Raw genomic sequence first — 27784 nt, 5'->3', positions numbered from 1 at the left:
AGAGAGAGAGAGAGAGAGAGGGAGAGAGAAAGGAAGGAAGGAAGGAAGGAAGGAAGGAAGGAAGGAAGGAAGGAAGGAAGGAAGGAAGGAAGGAAGGAAGGAAGGAAAGGCAGAGTGAATAAAAAATTTATCTTTTCCTGAGCTGGGACATCCATCTTCTCTTGACCCTGACTTCTGAGCTCCTGGTTCTTGAACCATCAGACCCAGGACATACACCTTCAGCTCCCCTGGTTCCCAGGTCTTCAGCCTCAGCCTTAATTATGCCACTGGCTTTTCCAGGTGTCTAGCTTGCAGAGGGCAGATCGTGGGACTTTTGACCTCTCAATCACATGAGCCAATTCCCACAACAAATCTTGGTTCTGTTTCTCTGGAGCACACTGACTAATACATCCACTTATACGTGCAAGGTTCTCTACTCCTCTGTGTTTCCATAGCCTTATATGTAAAAGGGGGCAGAAATCACAACTCATTCCTGCTTGCTGAAGAATGAAATCAGTGAAGACATGTAAGCAGCTCACAATAGTGTCTCACAAGCAAAACATCACTCAGTGTCACAATTTACTATGCATTTCACAAGATTCTTTTGCTTTTTTTTTAAACATGTCCCCATTCTGTGCATGTATGTATTTATACTTCCTTTCGTAAACTAGGTAGGATGACCTATCATGAGGTAAATGATATTCTGAGTAACTTCTTCCAACTAGTATGATCATTCTGAATTATGTTTTATAAAAGCCTCTTCCACAAATAATATTCACAAAAGAATTAGATAATCTACGAAAGATGTGACAAGCCTCATCATGCTCACTAACCATGCATCTTAAGGGAACAAATCATCTCCTTTAATATGTAAACCTCATGGGAAGCGTGATGTAAAAACCAGCAAAAGAGAAAATTTTTAAAATAAGTTCTAGAATATTTTAAGAATTTCTCATGGAATTTTTGCATCTTCAGATTGCAGTGACTCCACATTCCACTGTGAAAGAAGACATTATACATCCCACTTGAAATTACTCAACACATAGTTATTTGGCACCTGCTATGGAGCAGGCCCTGTCCCCAGCATCAGGGATGATCAATAATAAGAGACATAAAATATCTGCCCTTGTAAAGTATGCATTCTAGTTGGAAAAGACAGGATAAAACCCATAACAACATAAAAGGCAGATGATGTACAATGTTGGGAGATGACACATGACTGTGAAGAAAATCGAGAAAGAGGGATGGGATAGTCCGAGGCTGTGGGTGGCCAGGGGTGCCATACTTAGGAAGTGGTCTATAGATAAGGACTTGAGAGAGACAAGGGAAACACTGAATACCTGGGGAAGAATTTGGGGAGAGAAAGTGGCTAGGACCAGGGCTCAAGCTACAGTGGAGCTGCAGGTGTAGGGAACAGAAAGGACACCTCTGTGGCCGGTGGTCCTCAGAAGAGTTGGAGGTTTCTTTCAGTGACATGATGGGGCACTGGACGGCCCTACCTAGAAAAGGACGCAACCTCATGACCTACCTAGGGTTTAGCCCTGCTCCAGAGGCTGTGCTGATAGAACACACAGGTGTGGCAGGGCCCTGCTCCAGAGGCTGTGCTGAGAGAACCCACAGGGGTGGAGGGAGGAAGGCGATCAGGACCCCGAACCAGGTCATTGGCAGCAAGATGACAAGACATGGTCTGAACCTGGCTGTGTCCTGAAGGCAGAGCCAGTGGGACTTTCTCCTGAATGGGAGGTGGGTATTACGATTAAAAAAAAGGAGGAGCTGGGGTTGATTGTGAGGACTTAACCTGAGTGTGAAATAACTACAGGGGGAGACTTGAGACATTGAGAGAATGAGGTTATGAGAGTAAGGCAGGCATTCAGCTCTGGATACTGAAGCTCTATGTCTGCTGAGCTTGTGTGTGGAATGGTTGACATTGCAACTGGATGCACAGGTCTGGAGTCCATGAAAGAGGGTTGAGCAAGGGGTAGAAGGGAGACCACAACGACGTGAGATCACCGGTGCAGTGAATGTAGACATAAGCTTCCACAGAGGAAACTGAAGCCAGTGCACCATGTAGTGGGAAGAAAACCAGCAGAGGACGGAGGAGTCCTGAATTCAGAAGCTTTGGATTGGTCACTTTTCACTGGTCTGTGATTGGATTCGTGTGAATTGATGCAATAACTTCTCAGATTTTTATGAAAACATTCACCATAATAAATTTAAAACATTTTAAGTAAAACGGAGACATCTTATATCCAAAGCTACTTGTCAGTGGTCTGTATCCCAAAATCTGCATATGTAATATAAACTGTTAAAATTAAGTCATATCCAACTACATTTAACAGCATGAAAACAATCAATCTTTATTTTATCCTCTGTCTTCATATCATCAAGAAAAGTTACTTGATCATCTATTGGGGAAAAATCTGGGAGGGAATGCGCTCTGCCCTCTTTTTGATGTTTTCCAACCATATCTCATGGAACCTGGAAATCACTAACCAGCCCCGTCACGCTGTCATTACGTGCAAAGTGAGACAGAAAGTTAGAGATAAAGCTGCTGTCAGGCTCGTTTAGATTTATATGGGTGCAAACACAATGCAGTCCAATTCACATATCATGAAGACTTTACATAAAAGTAATTCTGTCCACAAATCCTATAATATTTTTCAGGAAAAGGAAATTTGATGTGTGGAGAATTGAATTGGTATTCTCACCTAAAATTGAAGTGAGGAGAGGAGAGAATAAAATGAAATACCTGAATTACATTTTAGTGTCTATACAGGTTATGGCTATATTCATATGTAGACATGCCTACATTCCTTTAGTAGAGCTACAAATATAGCTGCCCATAATTTGAATTACATTAATCTGTTTCTTCATGCATGGTGGATCCTTTTCTGAGTAGCTGTAAAAGACACAGTAAAATTTTACTGTTGCTGTCCTTAATGCTGTAATTTCTTGAGTTTTACTTTACTATTTATGTAACCCACCCAACATCAAGGATGCAGGTATGTTACATCAGAAATCTTTTGGAAGGAGGACTAAGATATGCAGAAATCATTGAAGAACAAAAGAGGAGACATATGTTGTGATATTTTCCCGACTGAGTTGAAGTAAAGCATCCAACTGTTTCTTTTTTCTTTTTTCTTTTTTTCTTTTCTTTTTTTTTTTTTTGAGACCGAGGCTTGCTTCTTTGTTCAGGCTGGAATGCAGTGATGAGATCTTGGCTCACTGCAACCTCTGCCTCCTGGGTTCAAACAATTCTCCTGCCTCAGCCTCCCCTGTAGGTGGCATGTGCCACCACGGCCAACTAATTTTTTGTATTTTTAGTAGAGACGGGGTTTCACCCTGTTGGCCAGGCTAGTCTCGAACTCCTGACCTCAAGTGATCTACCTGCCCTGCCTCGGCCTCCCAAAGTGCTGGGATTACAGGCATGAGCCACCGCGCCTGACCCATCCACCCGTTTTTCAAGTTCTGTCTTTTGTCCTCTGCTTTTATCCATTCATCCATCCAATCCTGCATTTAGAGTTACTTATTAAGAAACATACTACTGTTTTCCAAACACTCTTTGATGCTGCTGGGCACAGAACAATGAATAAGACAGATTAAGTCCCTGTTTTTCCAATGTTTACATTCCAATGGGGAAGGCAAATAACTTAGTTTTAAAAATCCAGATAATGGGCGGGCGCAGTGGCTCACGCCTGTAATCCCAGCACTTTGGGAGGCTGAGGCGGGTGGATCATGAGGTCAGGAGATGGAGATCATCCTGGCTAATGCAGTGAAACCCCGTCTCTACTAAAAAAAAATACAAAAAATTAGCCGGGCGTGGTGGCAGGCGCCTGTAGTCTCAGCTACACGGGAGGCTGAGGCAGGAGAATGGCGTGAACCCGGGAGGTGGAGCTTGCAGTGAGCCGAGATTGCGCCACTCACTCCAGCCTGTGTGAGAAAGCTAGACTCTGTCAAAATAAATAAATAAATAAATTCAGATAACTAGGTCTGATTTATTCCAAGAACAAGAATATTAACTTGTTTTCTAAACTCAAAGGAGGTCTAGGTGATTAGAGTATGATGGACATGCTGGTGAATCAACGAAGTGATGAATGCACATCCTGGCAAATGTCCACTCCCAGGATGGTGACTATGGAGTAAGCGATACAAGGTTGGAGGAAACACAGAAGATCAGAAGCAACCCCGTGTTAGCAGGCTGCCCTGAGACAGGTTGTCTGCTGAGGTTTCCCTGCCAACTCATTCCTATGGCTTCCTGCTGATGTTCACGGCAAAGCACACAGCCCTCTGATGGATTCTGCACTTCCCACCACCCCCTTCACCCCATCACTTCCCCTGACCCTGCCAAAGTCTTCTAATAAATGGAAGTTTGCAGAGTCAGTTATTGTTGACTAGAACTAAGAAATTGAATTCAACAAGTTTATGGATGGGAGGAAGGCGGCAGTTGAAGCACGCAGACAATTTCACAGGCAACGGTGATCTCCATGTTAGAGAGGATGATGGGAAAAAGAGGAGCCGGTGATTATAAACCTAGCTCCCTGGATGGTGACATTCACCTCCACCATGCCAGCTGTAACTTGAAACCTGACAGCTTCCACATGTACATGTTAAAAACTGACCTCGTTCTCCAAATGTGTTGAATTTCCAACTGCTTGCTAGGTTTCTCGGGATGTCATCTTGGAGTCATCTCTCTCTCCTAAACTCCTGTATCCTCCTAGTGACACTTCTATCTACTCTCCACCTTGACTTTCTTCAACTGATGTGTCTCAGATCATTTTGGTCTCATCAATCGCCTAGCCTCTGCATGTCTGCCTCTTCCTCAAAGAGATCAACCTGTGAAAGCACAGCCTTGGGCCTGATCTGTTTCCATCTTTTCTCTCTTTTTCCATCATTTTCTTCTTCTCCTGAAACCATAAACACAGTTCTATTTGAAGCCAGACTTAATGAATTACTTTCCACTTCAATAATATTCATAGACTCTCCAGGCCCTACAGAAGTCACTGAATTTATTCATATATTTATTTATATGAATAAACATATTAAATATACTTTTATGAATAAATATGTTGTTCACATATGTATTTATAATAGAAACATTCTACCCAGAGGAATCTTGTGCAGAATCTCCCAGTAGGAAGGAGGGGAGTAAATTAGGGCAGTCCAGTTGCACAGGAGAGATTCCAATCCTGATTCACATCCCCCGCCTCACTCTCAGAAAAACCCTGGTCCTCACAGTGGGATCGCCGGACACCGCAGCATGAATCTCTGACTATGTCCATAGACCAGCACTCAAGGCATTTGATCATCGTCGAACTTCAGTGATTAATTCACACCCCTCAATCCTCCGGTACTCTTTTTTTTCTCTCTGCACCTCAGTTTATAACCATTTCTTCACATTGAAACATGTCCCTTCCTCTCAAAGACGTATCTCCAAAATTGCCTCCAACCTTTCAATATCCCAAATTGGAACTTTTTTTCTCCCACTTCTTTATCCTCAACCACTTTTCTTGTGTCTAATAAAGCACTTACTTCATTGTGTGATTTTTAAAAATGTCTTTCCTTTTGATATGCTGATAGATTTTAAACTTCTGTGTGATTGCAAATACAGCAGGTTCCCAATAAATGCTTGTGGAGAGAGTAAACAGTTTTTAAAAATACTTATTTAATAAAAAAATTTCAAAGTTTTCTTTGCATTTGTCTTTCACAAAATTAAAGGACAATTTACCCCAATGTTCATTTCTTTAACATTTGAATGTGTGAAAGAATAACATTAAAAACACAATGAACTGATGCTATGGACCCAGGACAGACGCTGAGTTCATTGTGTTTCACATTGATGTAGAATATTATAATTAATTATTTTTTTTCTTTTCTGAGAGCTATGAATGTTTAAAGGTTTAAATATCCTACTTATGTAGCTTTTGTTGCGAGAAAAACCCATGGGGTTTAAGAGATTGCTTAAGATTTAAAGGGTAACGAGTAACGAGAACAATTCTTATGGTTGTATGAAAACTATCAAACATGACTGACTAAAACTCTCATATCAAACTCTAACATCACCCCAAATGTGTAGATTTATTAATAGCTTTTTTTTTTTGGAGACAGTCTTGCTCTACTGTCCAGGCTGCAGTATAGTGGGGTGATCTTAGCTCACTGTAACCTTGACCTCCTGGGCTCAAGCAATCCCCCTGCCTCAGCCTCCTGAACAGCTGGGACTACAGGGGCACGCCAACACCCCCAGCTATTTTTTTATATTTTTGATGGAAATGACATTTTACTATGTTGCCCAGGCTGGCCTCGAACTCTTGGGCCCCAGCAATCTCCCTACTTCAGTCTCCCAATGTGCTAGGATTACAGGCATGAGCCACCACGCCTGGCTTATTAATACATTTTTACCATAAATTCTTTATACTCTGAAATGTGTTCCAGTGCCACAAATTATAGTCATGCTATTGATTCCTTTGACAGGTAGAAATCTCAAATTTACATACATTTATATCGGTAGATAATAAAGAAACAAAATGAATAAGCTGAGTGTACTTTTATTTTCTATGGAAAATGCCACCCATATAACTGGCATCTCTATAGCACCTCAATTCCTGTACTGCAAAACCTATAGGCTATTTTTGGTCTATTTCCACTCTGTTTCTTCTAAATCACTCTCCTATTGATCCTCCACTCAGTTTCCATTGACCCTACTTTGCTAAACCTCCAGGAATTCTTAGACTGTACTGCACCTATCAACTCCTGATAATTTTGCTCATTTCCTTTTCCTGGGATGCCTGTTCACATGCTAGCTACTTCGAGAAATCCTACCCATAACGGAAATCCCAGCTAGAGGGCTGTACTTTCCATGAATTTTTCCTCAGTTACTGCTCCCTGGGAGCTTAAAATCACACTGAACAGACTGTATCGAGTATGTATAATATGTAAATCTAAGATACATTTGATATAAATTGTAAATACATGTTATTCTCTCTCTCTCTCTTTTTCTCTCTTTCTTTCTGGAGCTGAATATTAACAGAAACTGAGGTCAGGAAAGTCAGTGCTATCATAGCCTGGGGCAATCAAGACTGAGTGTGATCTGGTCTTGGAGGTTGGGAATGATTTAAATAATGTAATACGTAAGGATGAAGAACGGGATTGAATATTGCATATGTTTGGTTGTTGGTAAGAAGAGAGCAAGACCATCAATAGAGAAGTTGTATTTTCTAGGTCACCTGCTGGGTAGAGTAGAATCTTGGCTAAACCAGAAAGAAGTCAAATCCCGGAATAGACCAAAAACAAGTTCTCAAATTGAGGCAGTAAATAACAGCCTATCAACCAAAAGAAGCCAGGACCAGGTGGATTCACAACCAAATTCTACCAGAAGTACAAAGAGGAGTTGGTACCATTCCTTCTGAAACTATTCCAAATAATAAAAAAAGAGAGACTCCTCCCGAACTCATTTTATGAGGCCAGCATCATCCTGATATCAAAACCTGGCAGAGGCACAACAACAAAAAAGAAAATTTCAGGCCAATATCCCTGATGAACACCAATGTGAAAATCCTCAATAAAATACTGGCAAACCAAATTCAGCAGCACATTACAAAACTTATCCACCTTGATCAAGTCAGATTCATCGCTGGGATGCAAGACTGGTTCAACATACACAAATCAATACACGTCATCCATCACATAAACAGAACCAATGACAAAAACCACATGATTATCTCAATAGATGCAGAAAAGGCCCTTTGATAAAATTCAACACTTTTTCATGCTAAAAACTCTCCATAAACTAGGTATTGATGGATGGTATCTCAAAAATAAATAGCTAGTTATGACAAACCCACAGCCAATATCATGCTGAATGGGCAAAAGCTGGAAGCATTCCCTTTGAAAACTGGCAAAAGACAAGGATGCCCTCTCTCACAACTCCTATTCAACATAGTATTGGAAGTTCTGGCCAGGGTAATCAGCCAAGAGGAAGAAAGAAAGGGTATGCAAATAGGAAGAGAGGAAGTCAAATTGTCTCTGTTTGCAGATGACATGATTGTATATTTAGAAAATCCCATTTTCTCAGCTCAAAATCTCCTTAAGCTGATAAGCAACTTCAGCAAAGTCTCAGGATACAAAATCAATGTGCAAAAATCACAAGCATTCCTATACATCAATAATAGACAAACACAGAGCCAAATTATGAGTGAATTCCCATTCAAAATTGCTACAAAGAGAATAAAATGTTTGGGAAAATAACTTAGAAGGGGTGTGAAGGACCTCTTCAAGGAGAACTACAAACCACTGCTCAAGAAAATAAGAGAAGACACAAACAAATGGAAAAACATTTGTTTTTGGATAGGAAGAATCAGTATTGGATTGGATAGGAAGAATCAGCTCATGGATAGGAAGAATCAGTATTGTGAAAATGGCCATACTGCCCAAAGTAATTTAGAGATTCAATACTATCTCCATCCAACTACCATTGACTTTCTTCACAGAATTAGAAAAAACTACTTTAAATTTTATATGGAACCAAAAAAGAGCCCGTATAGCCAAGACAATCCTAAGCAAAAAGAACTAAGCTGGAGGCATCATGCTACCTGACTTCAAACTATACTATAGGGCTACAGTAACCAAAACAGCATGGTACTGGTACCAAAACAGATGTATAGACCAAGGTGGAACAGAACAGAGGCCTCTGAAATACCACCATATATCTACAACCACCTGATCTTTGACAAAACTGATAAAAACAAGCAATGGGGAAAGGATTCCCTATTTAATAGATGTTGTTGGGAAAACTAGCTAGCCACATGCAGAAAACCAAAACTGGATCCCTTCCTTACACGTTATACAAAAATTAACTAAAGATGGATTAAAGACTTAAACATAAGACCTAAAACCATAAAAACCCTAGAAGAAAACCTAGGCAATACAATTCAGGACATAGGCATGGGCAAAGACTTCACGACTAAAACAGCAAAAAACAATGGCAACAAAAGCCAAAATTGCAAATGGGATCTAATTAAACTAAAGAGCTCCTGCACAGCAAAAGAAACTATTATCAGAGTGAACAGGCAACCTAAACAATGGGAGAAAAATTTTTCAATCTATCAATCTGACAAAGGGCTAATATCCAGAATCTACAAGGAATTTAAACAAATTTACAAGAAAAAAAACAACCCCATCAGAAAGTGGGCAAAGGATATGAACAGACACTTCTTAAAAGAAAACATTTAGGCAGCCAACAAATGTAAGAAAAAAGTTCATCATCACTGGTCATTAGAGAAATGCAAATCCAAACCACAATGAGATACCACCAGTTAGAATGGTGATCACTAAAAAGTCAGGAAACAACAGATGCTGGAGAGGATGTGGAGAAATAGGAACACTTTTACCCTGTTGATGGGAGTGTAAATTAGTTCAACCATTGCAGAAGACAGTGTGGCGATTCCTCAAGGACGTAGAACCAGAAATGCCATCTGACCCAGCAATCTCATTACTGGGTATATACCCAAAGGATTATAAATCATTTTAGTATAAAGACATATGCACACGTATGTTTACTGCAGCCCTGTTCACAATAGCAAGGACTTGGAACCAACCCAAATGCCCATCAATGATACAGTGGGTAAAGAAAATGTGGCACATATATACCACGGAATACTATGCAGCCATAAAATGGGATGAGTTCATGTCCTTTGCAGGGACACGGATGAAGCTCAAAACCATCATTGTCAGCAAACTAATGGAACACAGGAACACAAAACCAAAAACTATGTTCTCACTCATAAGTGGGAGTTGAACAATGAGAACACATGGTCACAGGAAGGGGAACATCACACACAGGGACCTGTTTAGGGAGTGCAGGGCTAGGGGAGGGATAGCATTAGGAGAAATACCTAATGTAGATGACAGGTTGATGGGTGCAGCAAACCACCATGGCATGTGTATACCTATGTAACAAACCTGCATGTTCTGCACGTGTATTCCAGAACTTAACGTATAATGGAAAAAAAGAAAAAAAGAAAAAGAAAAGCAAAGCAAATAGTCTTGGTTAGGTACTGAAATATTTTGAAAAGTAAGTTACCAACGCTCAATGAATAATTTGTGGATAATATTTGAATGCACAGGTACGTGAGCATGTTGTTTTCTTTTGAGAAAAACCTCACTTAAAATCAAAATTACGTATTTCAAATGAGTCGGGCAAAGTCTCTCACTTGGGTATGTCAGTTTTCATTACCAGATCAAGAACCTAGGTAATTCAATGACTGTCCTATGATGGAAAAGTTGCCTTCATCCATCACGTTATATTCAGAGTGCTACAACTTTTCAATCCTTACAGCTATGACTAAACAGTCTGCGAGTAAAACAACTTGACAAGTCCCTTGTGGGTACTTGTTCAACAGATCTACCCCACACGAAAATAAAAAAGACAGCAGCTTACACACATCCCATTTTAAAATTCTATTTTTGTCTATAGCCCAAATTAACAAAAATAAATTATTAAAAAGGCACAGTATCATCCAAGAAAGCCGTATGCGTTTCCATGGCATGTAAACATTCAGGTAAAATTATGGATACGATTAACTTATTCTATTGCAAATTTAGGGTGAGTAATTTAACAAAATATCAAACCGATTCAAGTTCAGTTTCACAAGAAGAAGACTTGATTATTTTAAGGGTTATCATTCTTATTGCAAATATTTTTAATATAGAACCCAAAAATATGACAAATATTTACATAGTCTGTATGACATCCTTGAGTTTTACAAAATTATAAGTAGCCAGGAGTTATCATCTTTCTGACACTAAGAATCCTACAGACACATGTAGTTTATTTATTTTTCATTACTAGAGTTCTAATTACAAAAATAAAACTAATATAAATTCAAATAATACCAAAAGCTGTAGAGTACAAAATCAAAACTCTCACTGCACCCACGCTACAGCCGAGTTATCTCTGAAGAGGTGAGCATGAGAATTACAGTTTTAGAATATCTACTTTCAGTCAATTTCTATGCAACACCGTGTGTACCTGCAATTACACATATCTATACAGTATATGCATATACACAACATACATTTTTCTATCATTTCTTATTTTTTCCTTCAAAAAGAGTGTATCAGGCTGGGCGCGGTGGCTCATACCTATAATCCCAGCACTTTGGGAGGCCGAGGCAGGCAGATCACCTGAGGTCAGGCGTTCCAGACCACTCTGGCCAACATGGCAAAACCCTGTCTCTCCTAAAAAATACAAAAATTAGCTGGGTGTGGTGGTAGGTGCCTATAATCCCAAGTACTAGGGAGGCTGAGGCAGGAGAATCCCTTGAACCTGGGAGGCGGAGGTTGTACTGAGCTGAGATCCTGTCACTGCACTCTGGCAGGAAAGCAAAGTTATGATTTACTTGCATTCTTCTGATTCCTAGTCAGCACTGGAATATTTTTTAAAGTTTATTCGGTTAGGGTTATTGTAATAACTAATAACTAAAGTTATAAATATATATAAATATATAATATACAAATATATAATATAAAAAATATATATTTATAATTAGCATTATATGTCTATATTTATATACATATATAGAGAGATATAAAATGTATCAGCATAGCTCTTTTTCTCATAGATCTGTTAGCTTATTAGTGTTGCTTTTCTCCTTTCTTCCAGTTGCAGAATATGATTATTTCATGTGTATATCACATGGAGAATGCAAGTATTTCTGGTTGTTCGACCCTTTCTTTTACCTTTTTACATTTTTAATAGAATAATTTTTAGTTTGCATATAGCAAAATTGGTCAACGTTTTTTCATTTGCTGTTTTTGGATTTCTTTAGAAGTTTTTCCAAGATTTAAAAACTAAGATTTTTTTTAAAAAACCCAAAACCAAATGACAAAATATGATGCTCACAGGTATGGCCACTTCCTCTGTGAAAAAGTCAGCAGAGCGTTGAGAGGAGAAATAGAATCTCAAATACCAGTGACACCAGTTCATCCAAATAGCCACATTGGAGAACAAGTGGATCTGGACGCGACGTCATTCCTTACCACGCATTTTTAGGTGGATTGAAGTATAAATTTAAAAGATAAACATAACTTTTTACTTTTAGGGGTGATGAACAAGTTACTGATCATGGTGATGGTTTCATAGATGTACATATGTATCCCAAATCACATCAAATTGTTCACATTCAACATATGCAGTTTACTGCACTTCAGACATACCTTGATAAAGCTGTTAAAATGTTTAAAGTTTTTAGTGGAAAACCATAGAATATCTTCATTACTCTGAGTGGAGGCAAGCCTTCTGAAACATGCACAAATGACAACAGCGAAACATGGGACTATCTTAAAATTAAAAACTTCTATTCATCAAGAAGATACCAATAAGAGAAGGAGAAGAACAACTCCAGAATAAAAGATTTATAATGCATAGATCAAAGGAACTGTAGCTAAATATTTACACAACACCTATAATTCAGTAAGATAAAGGCATGCGACCCAATAGAAATGGAAGTAAAGAAACAGATGCTTTATAAGAGATGATACATCAATGTCCAATAAATATACAAAAATGTGCTCAGAACAACTGAAGTGGCAGGAAACAGTAGAATGAAAAAAAAATGTTGATATGTTTGTGCAATAATATTAGATGATGAGAAGCAGCGAAACACAGCTAAGTGCCGTAATATGCATGGACCCCACAAACTTAAGGTTCGAGGAAAGTTGCTGGACAAAGAGTAACCTCCCTGGATAATTTCATTTATTTACATAACCACAAGTGCCAGACAATTAAGGTTCAACCCTGGGAGGCAGCGACTGGGAGAGGCTGTGAAAGGGAAGTGTGGAGTCCTGGAAAAGTTCATTTAGTGACCTACATGGTCTTGAGCTGACAGGTACATGTTTACTGTGTGAAATGCACTGAGCTACAGACTTATACCTGTACAAATAAATAAATATAGACATCTTTTAAAAATGGTTGTCTGACAGATATTCTATATTTTCACATAATTTTAAGTTTTGAATCTTTATATCTTGAATCAATGTGTAACTTATTTTGCATACATTTTTAAACATTTTAAAACCAAATCAGGTATCCAATTTGAGCAACATTATGTGTTAATAGGATATTCCTTTTCCACAAAATGGAATAATTTTATCATAAATTAAGTTTCTGTACAGACAAAGATCTGTTACTAGAATCCCTATGCTATTGCACTAATATATTTGTGTATTTCCATACCAATTCCACATTGTTTGGTTTATCATTAGTTTTTCATATGCGCTGATATATGAGACAGTCCTTCCTTATTATTCTTAAAAATATATTTCTTATCCATTTGGGGCATTTCTCTTCCAAATTAATTTTTAAATATTTGTAAATTGCTATTAAAATCCCAATTTATTTTAATTAGATTTTATTGACTTTAAAACTTGTAGAAAATTTGTACATTTAAATTCTGTTCTTCTCTTCTAAAACATAGTATGCATTCCCATTTATTAAGGTATTCTTCATATGTATTTCATATGGAATGCATATGTATATGAAGTTCATAACTGAATACAAAAGAATACCTATGATATTACATTTTTATTTATATATTTAATTGTAAACATATATTTAATAAATTTCACATGAATTTTGCAATTAAATATATAAATAGAAATGTTAAGGCATATACATATATATGCACATATGTACATATCTATGAATGCATATGTATGTATATATGTGTATATATGTATGTATGTATATAGGCCTTTATATTTCTTGCTAGATATATTATTCCTGGATAATTTTTTGTGTTTTTCTTTTACCCTACATGTTTTTATTATATTTCAAATAAGTTATATCCTATGCGGAAATCTATTGACATGTAATCCTGAATGCAGCCACCTACTGAACTGATTATTGCTAAAAGTCAGCTATCTTCTCTTTATAATATTTATAATTCATATCATTTTCATATATTTTTGCATTTGTTAGGATCTTCTGAGCAATGGTGCACAACAGTTCTAAAACCAAGGAGTTTATCCTGTTCTTGACTTTTAAGGGACTTTTTATACTAGTTTACCATTAACTATGGTGTTTTCTATAGGCAAATTCACTTATATGATGGTTATCTGTATATTTATGAAAGCGATATAATATTTTAGAGTTTATTGTTAAATATTGATTTCAGAGTTTACTTAAAGTTTAATGTAAAAAAATGAAAATGATGAGACATGTCTTTCCAGAAAAATTTAGGCATAACCACTGTTCACAGGTTTTCACCTCTTTCATCTGCTTGGATAAGAAGCTGTTGGACACAGAATTCATCTGTGGGGAAATGCCGGGCTGGGTACCCATAGTCCACGTTGCAGATTCATATATGAGAGGAAAGAAAAAAGCACTAGGTAATTTCTGCCACTGTCTGTGATTGTCGTGAAATAGAAGAGGAATTAAGAATGCACATTTTAGCAACTGTCTAAATTCTTACAGTCTTTCCTGCTGCAATAGTAATTTTTAGCTCACTTAAGACTGGGAAGTGGCAAAATGATGTCAATACAATGTCTAAATTACCTTGGTGCTTACACCATATTCCCTAGGCAAACAGAGTTGATGTATTAGCATTATAACCAATAGCAGGAAAGAAAAATGCCTCAGCTCATCTGCACAAAAAAGGAGCCCTTTCGCATCTTTATTCAGAAACTTAGCAGAAAGCACCTTTACCTGGGGGGCTCACCCCTGCGTTGCTTGGCCAGTGACTCATGTCCGGCTGCACTTCCTTCTGAGCCTGCTCCTGTGACCCCACAGACCCCGAACTCGACCCCCACCTATTCCTGCCCAGAGTGCAGCATTTCCACTGGTTCCAGCTGGTTCGCACACTTCCCACACTTCCTGAGAGGGCTCCAGCCGCTCTGTGCTGTCCACCTGAACTTTGTGGTCTCTGCCACCTTGCCAGTTCCTGTGTGGGTTCGTGCTTTGGTGACAAAGGTCAAAGATTTTGAGTGAACTGCAGCTAAGCAGAAAGATACCATAAACCCTGTTATTTTGGGTGCTCATTTTAAAGAAGTCAAGGTGTTTAATGAATGCATGCATCATGTTTGAAAGGAAATACTTTTGTCTATGAAAAGTACTGAAGATGTGAATGACATATTTTTGCTTTTTCCATAAAAACGATGTGTTTTGGAACACTGTTTTCCATAGAAACAATGTTTCTTGGAATGCTATTTTCCATAGAAACATCGTTATCATGGAGTTACATTCACGGCCAAAGGCAAAACACCCCAAGTTTTTTTTTTTACAAATGATTACAAGGAACATATTTACCTACTGTTATTATAACTACACACTGCATAGTATAAAGTGGAGCACTACAATAACACAAAATAATCAGGAATGTTATTTGTCTTGAGATTCCCAAGAGAAGATTTGTGTAGGGCAAGAAGAGTGGCTGTTACCATAAAAAGCCCCTGAAGGTCTCCTGAGAGCCTTTGTGCTCAGAAGGAGAACTCTTAGGAGAAGGCTCCACTACAGATTCAGTGCAAGGGAACTAAGACCCGCAGTGTAGATTGACAGGAAGTATGACACCTGGACGTATGTCAGGAGAAAACCCGGTCCGACATCCTAGGATATGTGTGGCGACTCTATTGCCCCACATGCCAGTGTCAATAAATACCGTATGTGAAACACAGGTGCAGAACAAAGCTCTCTCTGTTTGATCGTTTGAAGATAAAGTTGAAGGACAGTTGTTCTATCTAGTAGATACAACTTCAAGTGATCAGGAATGATACGATGACGGTATACAACTTTTCAGAGGGAAGTCATGCCAGTCATATGGTACAACCCCCTGAAATACACACACCACTGAGCTACTTAGATGTATGCACTGTCTCCGCACACCCTCCTGATGCACTGTCTCACTGAGTTCCACCTACCGTCGCAGCTGGGCAAGGCGTGGTTCCACTGGTGGTTCCTCTCACAGACGAGGGGCTCGTCATCACTTAGTGTGTACCCCGGGTCACAGCTGAACGTTACTGTGGATCTGATGCCAAAGTCGCTGCCGTGGCGATGGCCGTTCACAGGGATGCCCGGGTCCAGACAGGAGTCTGACTCTAGCGTCACACCTGGATGCACAGAACGAATGCAGTCGATGAGGGCTGAAAACAATAGAGACTCACGCCATCGACTACGAAATAGTCTCAGAAATAATCAGACCTGAAACATTATGCAAGTGAATCCAAGAATGAAGGGACATAAAAGCCAATGCATTTTCAAACATTTGACCTTGTTTTTTAAAAGAGAGATTTCTATTGTTGTGCTGTTTACCAGATGTTATCTACATATAACAACCCTGAATAATTAACTAACTGCTCTGAATTTTACTTTTCTTCTTGGAGAATCAATGAATTGCACTAAATAAAGTCTAAGTTTTTCCTGTTCTCTATTTTCACTGCTCTCCCTGTCTCATATATATGAATTAAATACAGAAATATATATGTCTATATTTATATATTCCAGTTAGATTTTGGCAGTTTAACTTTCAAATATATGCATACATACACCCAAACATATACACAGATAATGCAATTAAAAACAGTGTTAGTGTTATTTTTCTAAGGTTGCATTCCATAAGTCCATGCAATTTTCAAATTTTAATTTAAGTCAGCTGCTTTCAAGATAGCTACTATTAGCCTTTGCTAAACGATGTGAAAAATGAATGTGCATGAAGTAATTCTGATCATGTCATTATGAGAGTTTCTTTTCTCCTCTCACATTTCTCCTTTCTCTTTCTTTTTAGAAAACCATATATTTTAAGAGCTAAGGAAAATGAGAATAAGGGGAAAAATATCATTGTAATGTTTACATATGTGAAGAAATAAAAAGCCCTTGTTATTGCTATGTCACCTCTCAGTAAGTGTGAGAACATTGGAATTAATATCTGAACTGTGAATTAAAAATCTTAAAATATTTTCAGTTTAAAGACTGTTTAGTCTCTAAAAGTGATCTTTGGGATATTGTTTCTGATCATTGCATATATTTTTTTTTCCCAAAATTTGAGTGCTATAACTGGGGTCTGACCCCAATAACTTTTTCTTAAACTGTGATTCTAACAAATTTTCTGAACACTAACACATGTCTATTACCCTAAACAACAGGATGTAACTATCCTGGCTGATGTGCAGCACGGCCCGAAAGTCTTCTTCCAACTCTGGAGGAGCTTTTATTCTGCCAGAGGCAATGTGGCTATCATCTGGCTAGAAATATATTACCTATCCCCTGTTGCTCCTCCCTCCCTCTCTCTACATACACACTGCACGCATGTACACACACACACACACACACACACACACACACACTTTCAGAGGCATTGTTTGTGACTTCTTCCATGACACCCCCACAAACTTTATGCATTACTGACTCTGAATGCACACACGGTACCCAATGCCGGGTGAATGATTTTTTGTTGTTGTTGTTTGTTTACTTTTATTTTAAGTTCAGGGGTACATGCGCAGGTTTGTTACATCGGTAAACTTTTGTCACGGGGGTTTGTTGTACAGATTATTTCCTCACCCAAGGATTAAGCCTAGTGTCCATCAGTTGTTTTTCCTGATCCACTCCCTCCTCCCACCCTCCACCCCCTGAAAGGCCCCAGTGTGTGTTGTTCCCTCTATGTGTCCATGTGTTTTCATTTAGCTCCCACTTATAAGTGAGAACATGTGGCATTTGGTTTTCTTTTTTTTTGAGACGGAGTCTCGCTCTGTCTCCCGGGCTGGAGTGCAGTGGCCGGATCTCAGTTCACTGCAAGCTCCGCCTCCCGGGTTCACGCCATTCTCCTGCCTCAGCCTCCTGAGTAGCTGGGACTACAGGCGCCGCCACCTCGCCCGGCTAGTTTTTTTGTATTTTTTAGTAGAGACGGGGTTTCACCATGTTCACCAGGATGGTCTCGATCTCCTGACCTCGTGATCCACCCGTCTCGGCCTCCCAAAGTGCTGGGATTACAGGCTTGAGCCACCGCGCCCGGCGGCATTTGGTTTTCTGTTGCTGCGTTAGTTTGCTAAGGATAATGACCTCCAGCTCCTAGCATCAAGATCAAAATCAAGACAAGAATTCCCTCAAAAGAAGAAGCTCTGCTGAAGAAGTGCATTAATCTCTAGGTTTCTGGGGAGGGAAAAAAACAGTTAACTAAATAATTTCATTTTTTCAAAAGGCTTTCTATGGTCACTAAACAACAGTGTATGCACCATTGCAGCAAAACAGTAATAGAAATTATTATCTTAGAGTAAGTGAGAATTATATATTAATGGTTTCAATAATGAAATTTATAAACCATAAACAAAACTTTTCCCACACAAAATTTACAGTGAAAAGAGAAAAACTGTGGTAGAAATAAAAACATAGAATTTAAATGTTGAATTATTTACATTTAAAACTGAATAAACTTTTAAGGTCACAACTGATGCTTAGTTCTGATATTATGCCATTACATTTTCATTCATTTTTAAATAATAACAGGCACCAACAGTGAGTTTTCGAATATGCAGGCATTGTTCTCTTTTGCATGACAAATTGTTTGAATGGAGAGTCCAGGAGAGGAGGACTGTTGAGTGGTAGAATTATGACACTACATTTGATCTCCAGTTCAACTGAAACTGGCCACGTAGAAGAACCCCGAAACAAGAAAATGGTGGGAAAGAACATCTGGAATTTGGCTGGGCGCAGTGGCTCATGCCTGTAATCCCAGCACTTTGGGAGGCCGAGGCAGGTGGATCACCTGAGGTCAGGAGTTCAAGACCAGCCTGGCCAACAGGGTGAAACCCCATCTCTACTAAAAATACAAAAATTAGCCAGGTGTGGTGGTGTATGCCTATAATCCCAGATACTCCAGATACTTGGGGCGGGGGGGGGGGGGGGGGGGGAAGAACTTATGGAATTTCATAGCAGGTGATTTCTCTCCAATGGGGCAAGACATTTATAATATACTAAGATCATGGACACAGGTAGCCAATTTACCTTGTGGGAAAGGCAGGACAAAGTCCTTCTGAGTAATATTTGGAGCATTTTCTTTCCCTTCCTATTTCCTGCCTGACAGCACAAAGAGAAATACGGACCACTGGACTCTGTTGAAATGACGTCTATATTCAGAGTCCGTTCCCACTCCTTCTTACTTGAACCTTAAAGCAACTATGAATTTTTGACACAAATAGATATAAACAGTATTTTTTTTTTCAATTGGCCTTTGCAACATAAGTGACTGAATACATTTGCTACTTAAGGAATAAAGGGAGTTGATTACTTCGCAAATAATCCGTGTGCAGCTCATATGGAGGTACATTTGATAGGAGCAGGGTTCTGCCGGAATCATCAGTTTTTATAAAAGTTCTAGCCCAAGGTAGGAATGAACATTTCCTGAGCACATTTCATATGCCAAGCTTAGAGATGTCACTTCTCACAGCCTCCAAGAGGTTTTAAAATAGAGGTTGAAAAGTCACAGTCAATAAAGTCAGTGAGCCAAGAAATTAAGCAAACTGGTCATGTTACATTATTTACTGATACTGAAAACTGAGCCTTTGCCTGCTTTTCTCCTCTCTCTCTTTCTCATGTAAACATGCAAGTGTGTGCTTGTGGGTGTTAGCGTGCATGTGCTTGTTATAGATACCCTTGTATTGCGTCCGGTACCATTATATCCTGACCACTTTCCTTTCCTTTTCTGATCATATAAAAAGTCACTGAATCTCAGCAAACCAATTGGTATGGTGTGTGTGCACATATAAACCACTAAATATACTTCTTTATCACAATGTTTCTTCCGTTAATAACACGATATATGAATCAGACAGTAGAGTATGTACATTTACATGTGATGAATCTTTCTTCTGCCTTCAGAGATTATTAACAAGACATTTTTGACAGCATTTTCAAAAAAAGCTCTGAAATTAAATGGAAAACCTCCATACCCTTGAGAATTCCATTTATTTTCCAATTTCTTACAAAATTATGACTATCTCAAAGTGGTGATTCAAAGATCAACAAACAAGCAGATGATTGTGCTGGAGCAAGAATGCAGTCACTATTACATATAGACACTGTGCCTCATTCCTCGTAAAGATCGGCTAGACTGTCGCTGGACACTAACGTATGAGATGATTCCTAAGACTGAGTGCATGAAGCAGCACTACAATTCTAGGTATGCTTTTAGAAAAGTCTCAAAAAAATGACTTCAACATTTCCGTCACACAGTTCAGAAAGGCCTTCTGGAGTGAATGCTGTTTACAGTAGCTCACATTGCCTTGCGGCACTGCTGCAAACATAAGGCAGCCTCGAGTACCTGCGGCTGTAATTTCTGCAACACATTTTGTCTGTAGAGAGCTTTGCCACGGGCCTTTTGAGCCTGAAGAAGTGTCATTAATAACTTCACAAAGCAAGGAGTGTTTACAATGTGAAATAGTTATGATGAATCACAAAAGAGATGAACAATATTCTTGTTTTTAAGAGGAATAAAGAGTTTGATATAAATCATTCCTGGGTCACAGGCAACCCACTTTTAAAGAATGTGTTGGATGAGTGAGTGTAATCATGTTCTAGTGCCTGCATCTTGGCTTCAGAACCTATTTTGTGGAAGGGTGCTAGATGGCATTACGTGGATGAAGGGGTTGGTAGCATTTGTCTCTTCCAGGCTTGCCACTTTTTCTCTGTCTCTGTTTTTCTTGCTGGACTCATTGGTTCTTTTATCCCTCCGTGACCTCTCCTGGCCTTGGCCCCTTCCCTCCTGCCTGCCTGCGGGTTCTCTCTCTCCCTGGAGGCCGGGATCTGCGTGTGCCTTCACCTCATTCAGAATCACTTCGAGGACTTGATTAAAAGCTCAGGATGCTGATCTTCATCACGAGCTCCCTGAATGACAATATTTGGAATCTCGGCTTGGGGCTCTACAATTTACTAAGCTCCCAGGGATGTGTTAGCAAACTATGATGTTTGAAGAAACCTGCTGCTTCGGCGCCGGGTAAATGGGGACACCCTCTGAGCGGGTGGCGAGCCTCTGAAAGCACTCAGATCTCTACGCCACCCACAGAAATAGCAACCGGAACATCTGAGCTGCTGCTCAGGCACCAGTTTTATTTTAAAGCCCCACAGGTAACTGTTAGGTGCAGCGCTGGTGGTAAGCACTCATAAAATCCCAGGCCTTTCCTGACTCATTTTCTTATGACAAGCAAACAAAAAGCCATGTCCTGCGCCTCATTCACTTCTGCATATTTCCATATGTCTCTTCAAATACATAGCGACGGATACATAAATAAGAAGCGATCCCAAGTCAAGGTTCAGCATCACATCCCTCTGAGGTCCTGTTTCTCCCTTAAGTCAGGGGAATAGATGGCAAACCTTCGAGAGCCTTCTGGAAGCTCACCATACGCAAGTCTGGATGTGTGTTTAGAGCAGTGAGCCTTTTGAGTCACTGTGCTGGAAAGTTCCACACATGACAATTTCCTGTCTTCACTCGCTAGGTGAGGCCTCCAGTCACTTCTGTGACCATAGAGCTACCTCCTGAGATTTCCAACAAGGTGGAAAGGAGAAGGAACGCTAGACTCTGCAGCAGGTCAGAACTTTACGACTCTCACACAATTATCACTGTACTAAACAGGCATCATCTTGGTGACAGTTTTCTTCTTCTTTTTGGTGATGCAGAGAAAGAAAAATGGCAAAGAGCATTACTCTCGGAGAGGTACTCCAGGTGATGGGAGGATGCCTTATGGGGCCTGCACTCTACTTTTAAACACAGGATAAATGAAAAGAATTCCAAAACTTAGGGTAGTCATTCTTTTAAGATTATAAAAATCATTGTCAGGACTATTTACATATTAAATTATTATATTATGGTATAATATAATGTGTATTCTATATTTTATATTAATAAACTGTTATTATTATTATATTAGTGAGGATGACAAGCTAAATAGAAGTTTGTGAATAGGCTTTTTATCATTCCCTGATTTTCCAGAAAAAGAAATAAGAAGAAGCCATTTATTTAAATGACTTGGATAAACAAATGAAATTAGTTTCTGCTGCCTTCATTTAGCCTTTGGAACACATTCTCTCAAATGGAACTAGAAAAAGCAAAGTCATCTACAGCTACACAAATAGAGATGAAAAGAAAGGAAAACTGTCCTAATATTTGTCAATGCCTGAAAATAATTATTTCTCTGAAATTTCATGCACTATATATCTAAGAACCAAGAAATTCTGGTTTAGAAAAAGTTGGGGGGAGGGTGTGAGGATGAGAAAATACAAGGCTTATTAGGAGTCTTACAAATTCAGATCACTGCCATGTTTACACATATTGTTACTCTAAAGAAAAGTGGTGACTTGAATGGATATTTTAAAGAAACAAAATGTAAAATTTTATGGTTCTTAAATTTTACTTTAAGTTTCAAAATATGTTACTTTGGAACAAATGTTGTATATCTATATATGTGAAGAGGAATAACTGAGTTAAATTTGAAATTCATCATTAAGTCATTAATAAGCAATTTTCCTTCTATCAGAATATTTTTATCTGAAAGCACACATAATCTTAAGATATACATGCATACGCATGTTTGTGTATAATTATATGAGTATGTAAAACAGATAAATGTGCATAAAGGTTTATTAATTTAAATGTGCTGGAGCAGGGCTCAGGGAGAGGTTGACGAGAGTAACAGGAGGTGATGTGGGGAATGGAAGGCAAGAAAAAGAATAAAAGGAGATTGGAAACCCAGCATAGTAGATATGATTCTATGCATGCATTTGTAAAATTATATGTGTGGGTATACGTACATTTTAAAAATATCTTTACAACTAATAGTGCTTATTTTGAGATAAAGTTTTGAAAAAGAACAACCATAAAACTTTGGCGAAATAAAGGTTTGATTCCTTCCGGTCCAATAGTAATTGCACTCAGTCTCCCTTTTTCCATGCTACTCTTTGAGGGAAGTGTTTTCAGACAGAGAAAACAGTAACAGCTGCTTTGCTTTCTTTTGCATTAATTGGCTAATGTTAAAAATGTATTCCTAGAGGGGATTCCCATCAGCTAGATTTCAGAAGTATATTCGCATAAATATTATTATAAAATAATACAATTACTTAATCTCATCATTTCAGAAGCTAAAACTTTGACTTCAGGAAACAAAAAAGGGATGGAATACTTTCCATGTGGAAGTTTGAACTGTCTTGCAAAATACATCCCATTATAATATTTTGACATTTGTTTTAAAATATGTTTAATAATTGTTTTAAAGTATTATTTATGCTTGTTGAAACATTGTTAACAATTGTTTGGAATTTGGTAAGGTTTGGCGGGTTTTAATTCCTTCTCCTCTCTTCATTACCTGACTTGCACCCTGTGAAACGTGTCTATCTGTACTCACAGATTTAGTACCACAAATTCACCTAACTCTGTTTTTCTAGCAAGGATCCTTTTCTCCATTGCCCAGGTTAACATAATTTTAGTAATAAATCCTATAAGGCTTTTGGTCAGAAAGTGTATTTTCTAATAATAAAAGTATATTATTACTTCATGCTGAAGATGAACCCATTTCATTGTCTTTATTATTTTACTTTATCCCAGGAGATGGATACGTATATTTGAGAGTTAAAAGGCAGTAACTCCAAGATGCTCTCTTATGAATAAGAGAAGGTTCTTACAATTGCATAGTATGGTTTTGCCAGAGTCAAGCAGGATTAGTAAATCAACACAGTCATCTGCAGGCTGGAAATAAGAACTCAGATTTTCAGTTTTCCCACGCATGCTGCCCAGCCAGGCTGTCAAGGGAAGGTGCAACTCACTCTCATAGTGGATGAGGAAGCCGATGCTGGAGCGGCTGTTGTCAGTGGTGAAGAGCAGGTACATGAAATTCCCGGTGCTGATGAGAAACTGGGGTGCCTGGGTGCCGTGGTACTCGCCGATCAGCGGGGATGAACTGGCTGGCCCGTCTCTGACCTCCAAGGTGTCATAATTGACCTCTGTCTGAAATCTGCAAATATGTACATCCCATTAGAAAAGACACGCAGAGCTGCCAGCTTACAGACATGCTCCTGACATCCTCATTCCTTAATCAGAAACCCGTGTATGTTAATGTAAAGAAAATGGTTGAAATTACATATGTTTAGAACTTCGGGACATATATAAGAATAGTACGTTCTTTTCTTGATGAGACGGCACAGCTTAAATCCCTTTCTCTTCTTATCTAATATTCTGTCTTACAACATAACAAACACAAGAGGAGGTTTTCATTCAGCTTAAACAAAAATATCATGAACCAGATTAGTTTTCTTAGATGATTGATAGATAGATAGACAGATAGATAGATAGATTATTCTCAAATAGTAAAAACTCAATTACATAGTTTAAACTATTTTTTGGCATTCCCTATTTAACATAGCTATAGACATCTGAAAATGGGCACACTAGAATGAAATGGTCTCTTAAAGGAAGATCATTAAAAATGTGTGATGATAGCTTAAATGTCTTTCATGAAAAAGAAAATCCTGTGCCTTTTAAAATTGCATTATCTCTTTTAAGACATTAGAATAACCCTAGGTATGTTGCCATTTCAGATATAAAAGGATACTTTAATAGCTTGAAAAAGTTAGAATAGCTTCCAAAAAGTGCTTAGGTTTTCTTACGCTTCCAGAAAATCTGGCCTGAGATTACATATAAAGTTGCAGCCACCTGGGTCCCCTTTGATGCAATGTAGGTACCACTCCAGGCACTGAGATAATTTTCTAAATGGGCCCATCTCGTCCTCCAAGAGCTAACCCGGTTTCTGAGTGCCTGACTTTGCTCTCAGGGAGCAGCTTAAGCATCATAAGCCTCTGACTCACTCAGTCACTTTGAGCCAAAGGATCCCACGTAAGCCTGTGCCATTAGCCCCCACGCTCCGTGCCGGATGTTACTGATGAATGGGGAGAAAACTTGCGAGAGGGGAAGCAATCTTAGTGTCGTGGCACGTAGCAACAGAAAAGGATGTTGAAATCAAAGGGCTGTGTCCTGCATGCATTAGATTATGTACACCCTGATTAGTCCAAAGGCACATGATTACACATTCCTGCAACTAGTGAATGTGGACCCTGAGCTCCATTCTTCCATTAGTTCTAACCATTTGTACATCACACGGCTGGACCAGAACAGGGACACAGGCTGGCACATTTGGGATCCGATAGTGCCAACTTTGTCTTATGACACTATTCTAAATATTTTTCTAAAAACTGATTTCTTAGTTGTTTGAGTTCAAATTCAAGAAGTCTGGATAAGCGTGAAAGCAATCTCCTTTGATGTAGTCACACTGAAGTTGTCCTATCCTGTTTCTTTAGTAACAGTGAGGACTGACAAAGTCTGACAAAGTGCATATTTCAACAGCTGGAAGATTTCCGGGGTGACCTTGGAAACAGAAACTTCTGGATGTTCTTTGCTGTGGGGCAGCCTAACTAACACACACTGTCTGGCAACACCATCAGCACAGGGCTCAGAATTAGCATGCACAATCCCATCCTTTAAGAAGGTGTCAGTCCATCGGTCATGGTTGAAAAACACATTTCCTTATGCAATTCATCTTCTCAGAGCTATGTACTATGTCTAGAGTAAAAATCACACATGTCTAAAAATATTAGAAATATTGGGTATTTCCAAATGGAATTTAGCAAAACAGCACACTGAAATAATATTGAATGAACAAGATTGGGAAAAATCAAGCAAATATCTTGCTTCAGGCAACTGAAAATAGACAGCTGTTCCAGACAAGAACTGTTCCAGACAAGAATATAGGATCACTACTTTTCCTAAATTACTTAAATTTGATATGCTTCTGGGAGTCAGGGTGTGCTTCAGCTCCACCTGCCAATACCAGAAAGTGGAGAAATTACTAAGAAACCAAATGTAATCAACTGAATATTTACAGAGTTAATATTTTTTCAAATGACTGATTATACACAGTAATTCACTCTCTAATAGAGTTGGATTTTCAAACTTTTTTTTTCTTTTGTTCTGAGAGATTGTCCTATTGGGGATTGTTATTATTTTGTCAGAGGCAAGTAAAAAAATAAAAATAATTATTTCAAATAAATGTAATTACTGAAAGTTAACTCCTGCTGAAAACCTTTCCTGTATTGATGTTAATATAATGATGTTCATCTATCTTGAGACACCATAATATTCTAGATACTGAAATCCAGAATATAGTCTAATCTAGAAGAAGGTCATTGTTAGAGAAAGCCCCATGCTATATGCAGAGAGCAACCTTGAAACATTAAACAAAGATGCCTCCCTAGCCTTTGGTTCACGTGGCTCATGCCAAAGCGTTTTTAGTTTTTAATCATCAATTTGGTTTCAGTGTTGAGACAAACGGGAAAAACTTATTATGCTGAACTCCAACAGCAGGCTTATGTTTAAATAAACAAATACCTACACAGCCCAGCATGCTTATGTTTTAGATCCTGAAATGCGTTGTTCAATAGCTAAGCCAAGCAACATTCTAGTGACAGTATCACTCATAGGCGATGAGCTGGTGATGGATCCGCTGCCGTACCCCACTGCCCACTCATCATCACTAGCTGCCCTTAGTGACCAGCAGCCACCACCAGAACAGCAGAGCTGATTTCTTCTGCCACAGCAGGCACCTAAGGCACCAGGGGACCCAGAGCGACTTCCATGTGCAATCAGACACCACACAGAATGGATTCCAGTGCGGGTCCAAAACCCAGAGTCAGATACAAGGGTCGGACCTCAGGAATGGTCCTCCAGGACCGGCAATTCCTTTACTAACCTCCAGAGCTGGGGCTCAGGGTGGGCTTAGAGATAGCACTGAAGAAGAACAAAACGTACAAGTAAGTGCCTGTTTCTGGTAAAGTGTGCTCCTTTGCGGGAACCGAAGAGAACTGCCATCTTTTTAAGGTTTAAGATCAATTTACTAAAAATACGGAAGAGACACATATCATTGAGTTCAAATGAAGACTAATTTGGTTTTCTTACCTATCGAAAGTTATTTTGATAGAGTGGCCTGGTTTTGCTTCAATGATCCATTCACAATTTAAAGAATCCTTATAATACCCTGGCCATCCAGGAGGCAAAATGACTCCGCTGGACGCTGTCAGATGTCCACCACATGGAGCTAAAACAAGATGCACAATATCTATTAGATCAAATGAAACAGAAAGATATGCCATAACAACACCTGGATAAAAGCAAGAATTTGCTTCTGTGTTCATGGATTGAATATTTTCAAGTATCAAAGCAAATCTTATTCCCAAGCAAATCGTACATTTATTCAAAGCAGGGTCTATATATGCTACCTCCAGGTACTTATCATTAACTTGAAGCAAAGTTCTTTTTCTCTAGTAATGGTAATATATACGTGAGTTCTCTGTGCTAATTGACTTACCTTATTTAATTGCCAACCACTTCACGACGTACATGCCCAGTTATCTACAGTTCACATGCATTTGGAATTTAACAAATATCTATGGATAAGCAAATGTAAAATGACCTCACATTTCAAAATGGATGCATACACACATCCTTAGGTGTGTGTATGTATGTATGTATGTGTCTATTTACTTCCATTGTGTGCATTTTATGAAAATAAACAGCCACATGCAACATACAATTTGTGAGTGTTAGGAAACAAAACAAAACTTTCAATCAAATTTGATAAGTATAGAATTAGACTGCATTGACCCTTTTGAAAGGTTATGTGACAGTGATTTCTAATTGCAAAGGAGAAATAAAGTTTGAAAGGGTATATAACTAATGCTCAGTGAAAGTGATTATACATACCTGTAACATCTAAAGGAATTTTAAATAGCATA

The 27784-nt window shown here is 38.7% G+C and overlaps 1 protein-coding gene across 1 annotated transcript in view; it reads right to left on the bottom strand.

Moving 5' to 3' along the window:
* The window catches only part of CSMD1 (CUB and Sushi multiple domains 1), a 2061182-nt gene that overhangs the window by 416924 nt on the left and 1616474 nt on the right, over positions 1 to 27784 (bottom strand). Inside the window, exons 16-18 of the mRNA XM_025393463.1 lie at positions 26949 to 27087; positions 23768 to 23955; positions 15886 to 16074 (exon numbers count right to left, since the gene is read on the bottom strand). Coding sequence (XP_025249248.1) covers positions 15886 to 16074; positions 23768 to 23955; positions 26949 to 27087 — 516 coding nt within the window. The remainder of the gene's footprint in view (positions 1 to 15885; positions 16075 to 23767; positions 23956 to 26948; positions 27088 to 27784) is intronic.

Source organism: Theropithecus gelada, chromosome 8, assembly GCF_003255815.1.
Source record: "Theropithecus gelada isolate Dixy chromosome 8, Tgel_1.0, whole genome shotgun sequence".
Lineage (NCBI taxonomy): Eukaryota > Metazoa > Chordata > Mammalia > Primates > Cercopithecidae > Theropithecus > Theropithecus gelada.
This window is presented reverse-complemented; position numbering and strand designations above follow the sequence as displayed.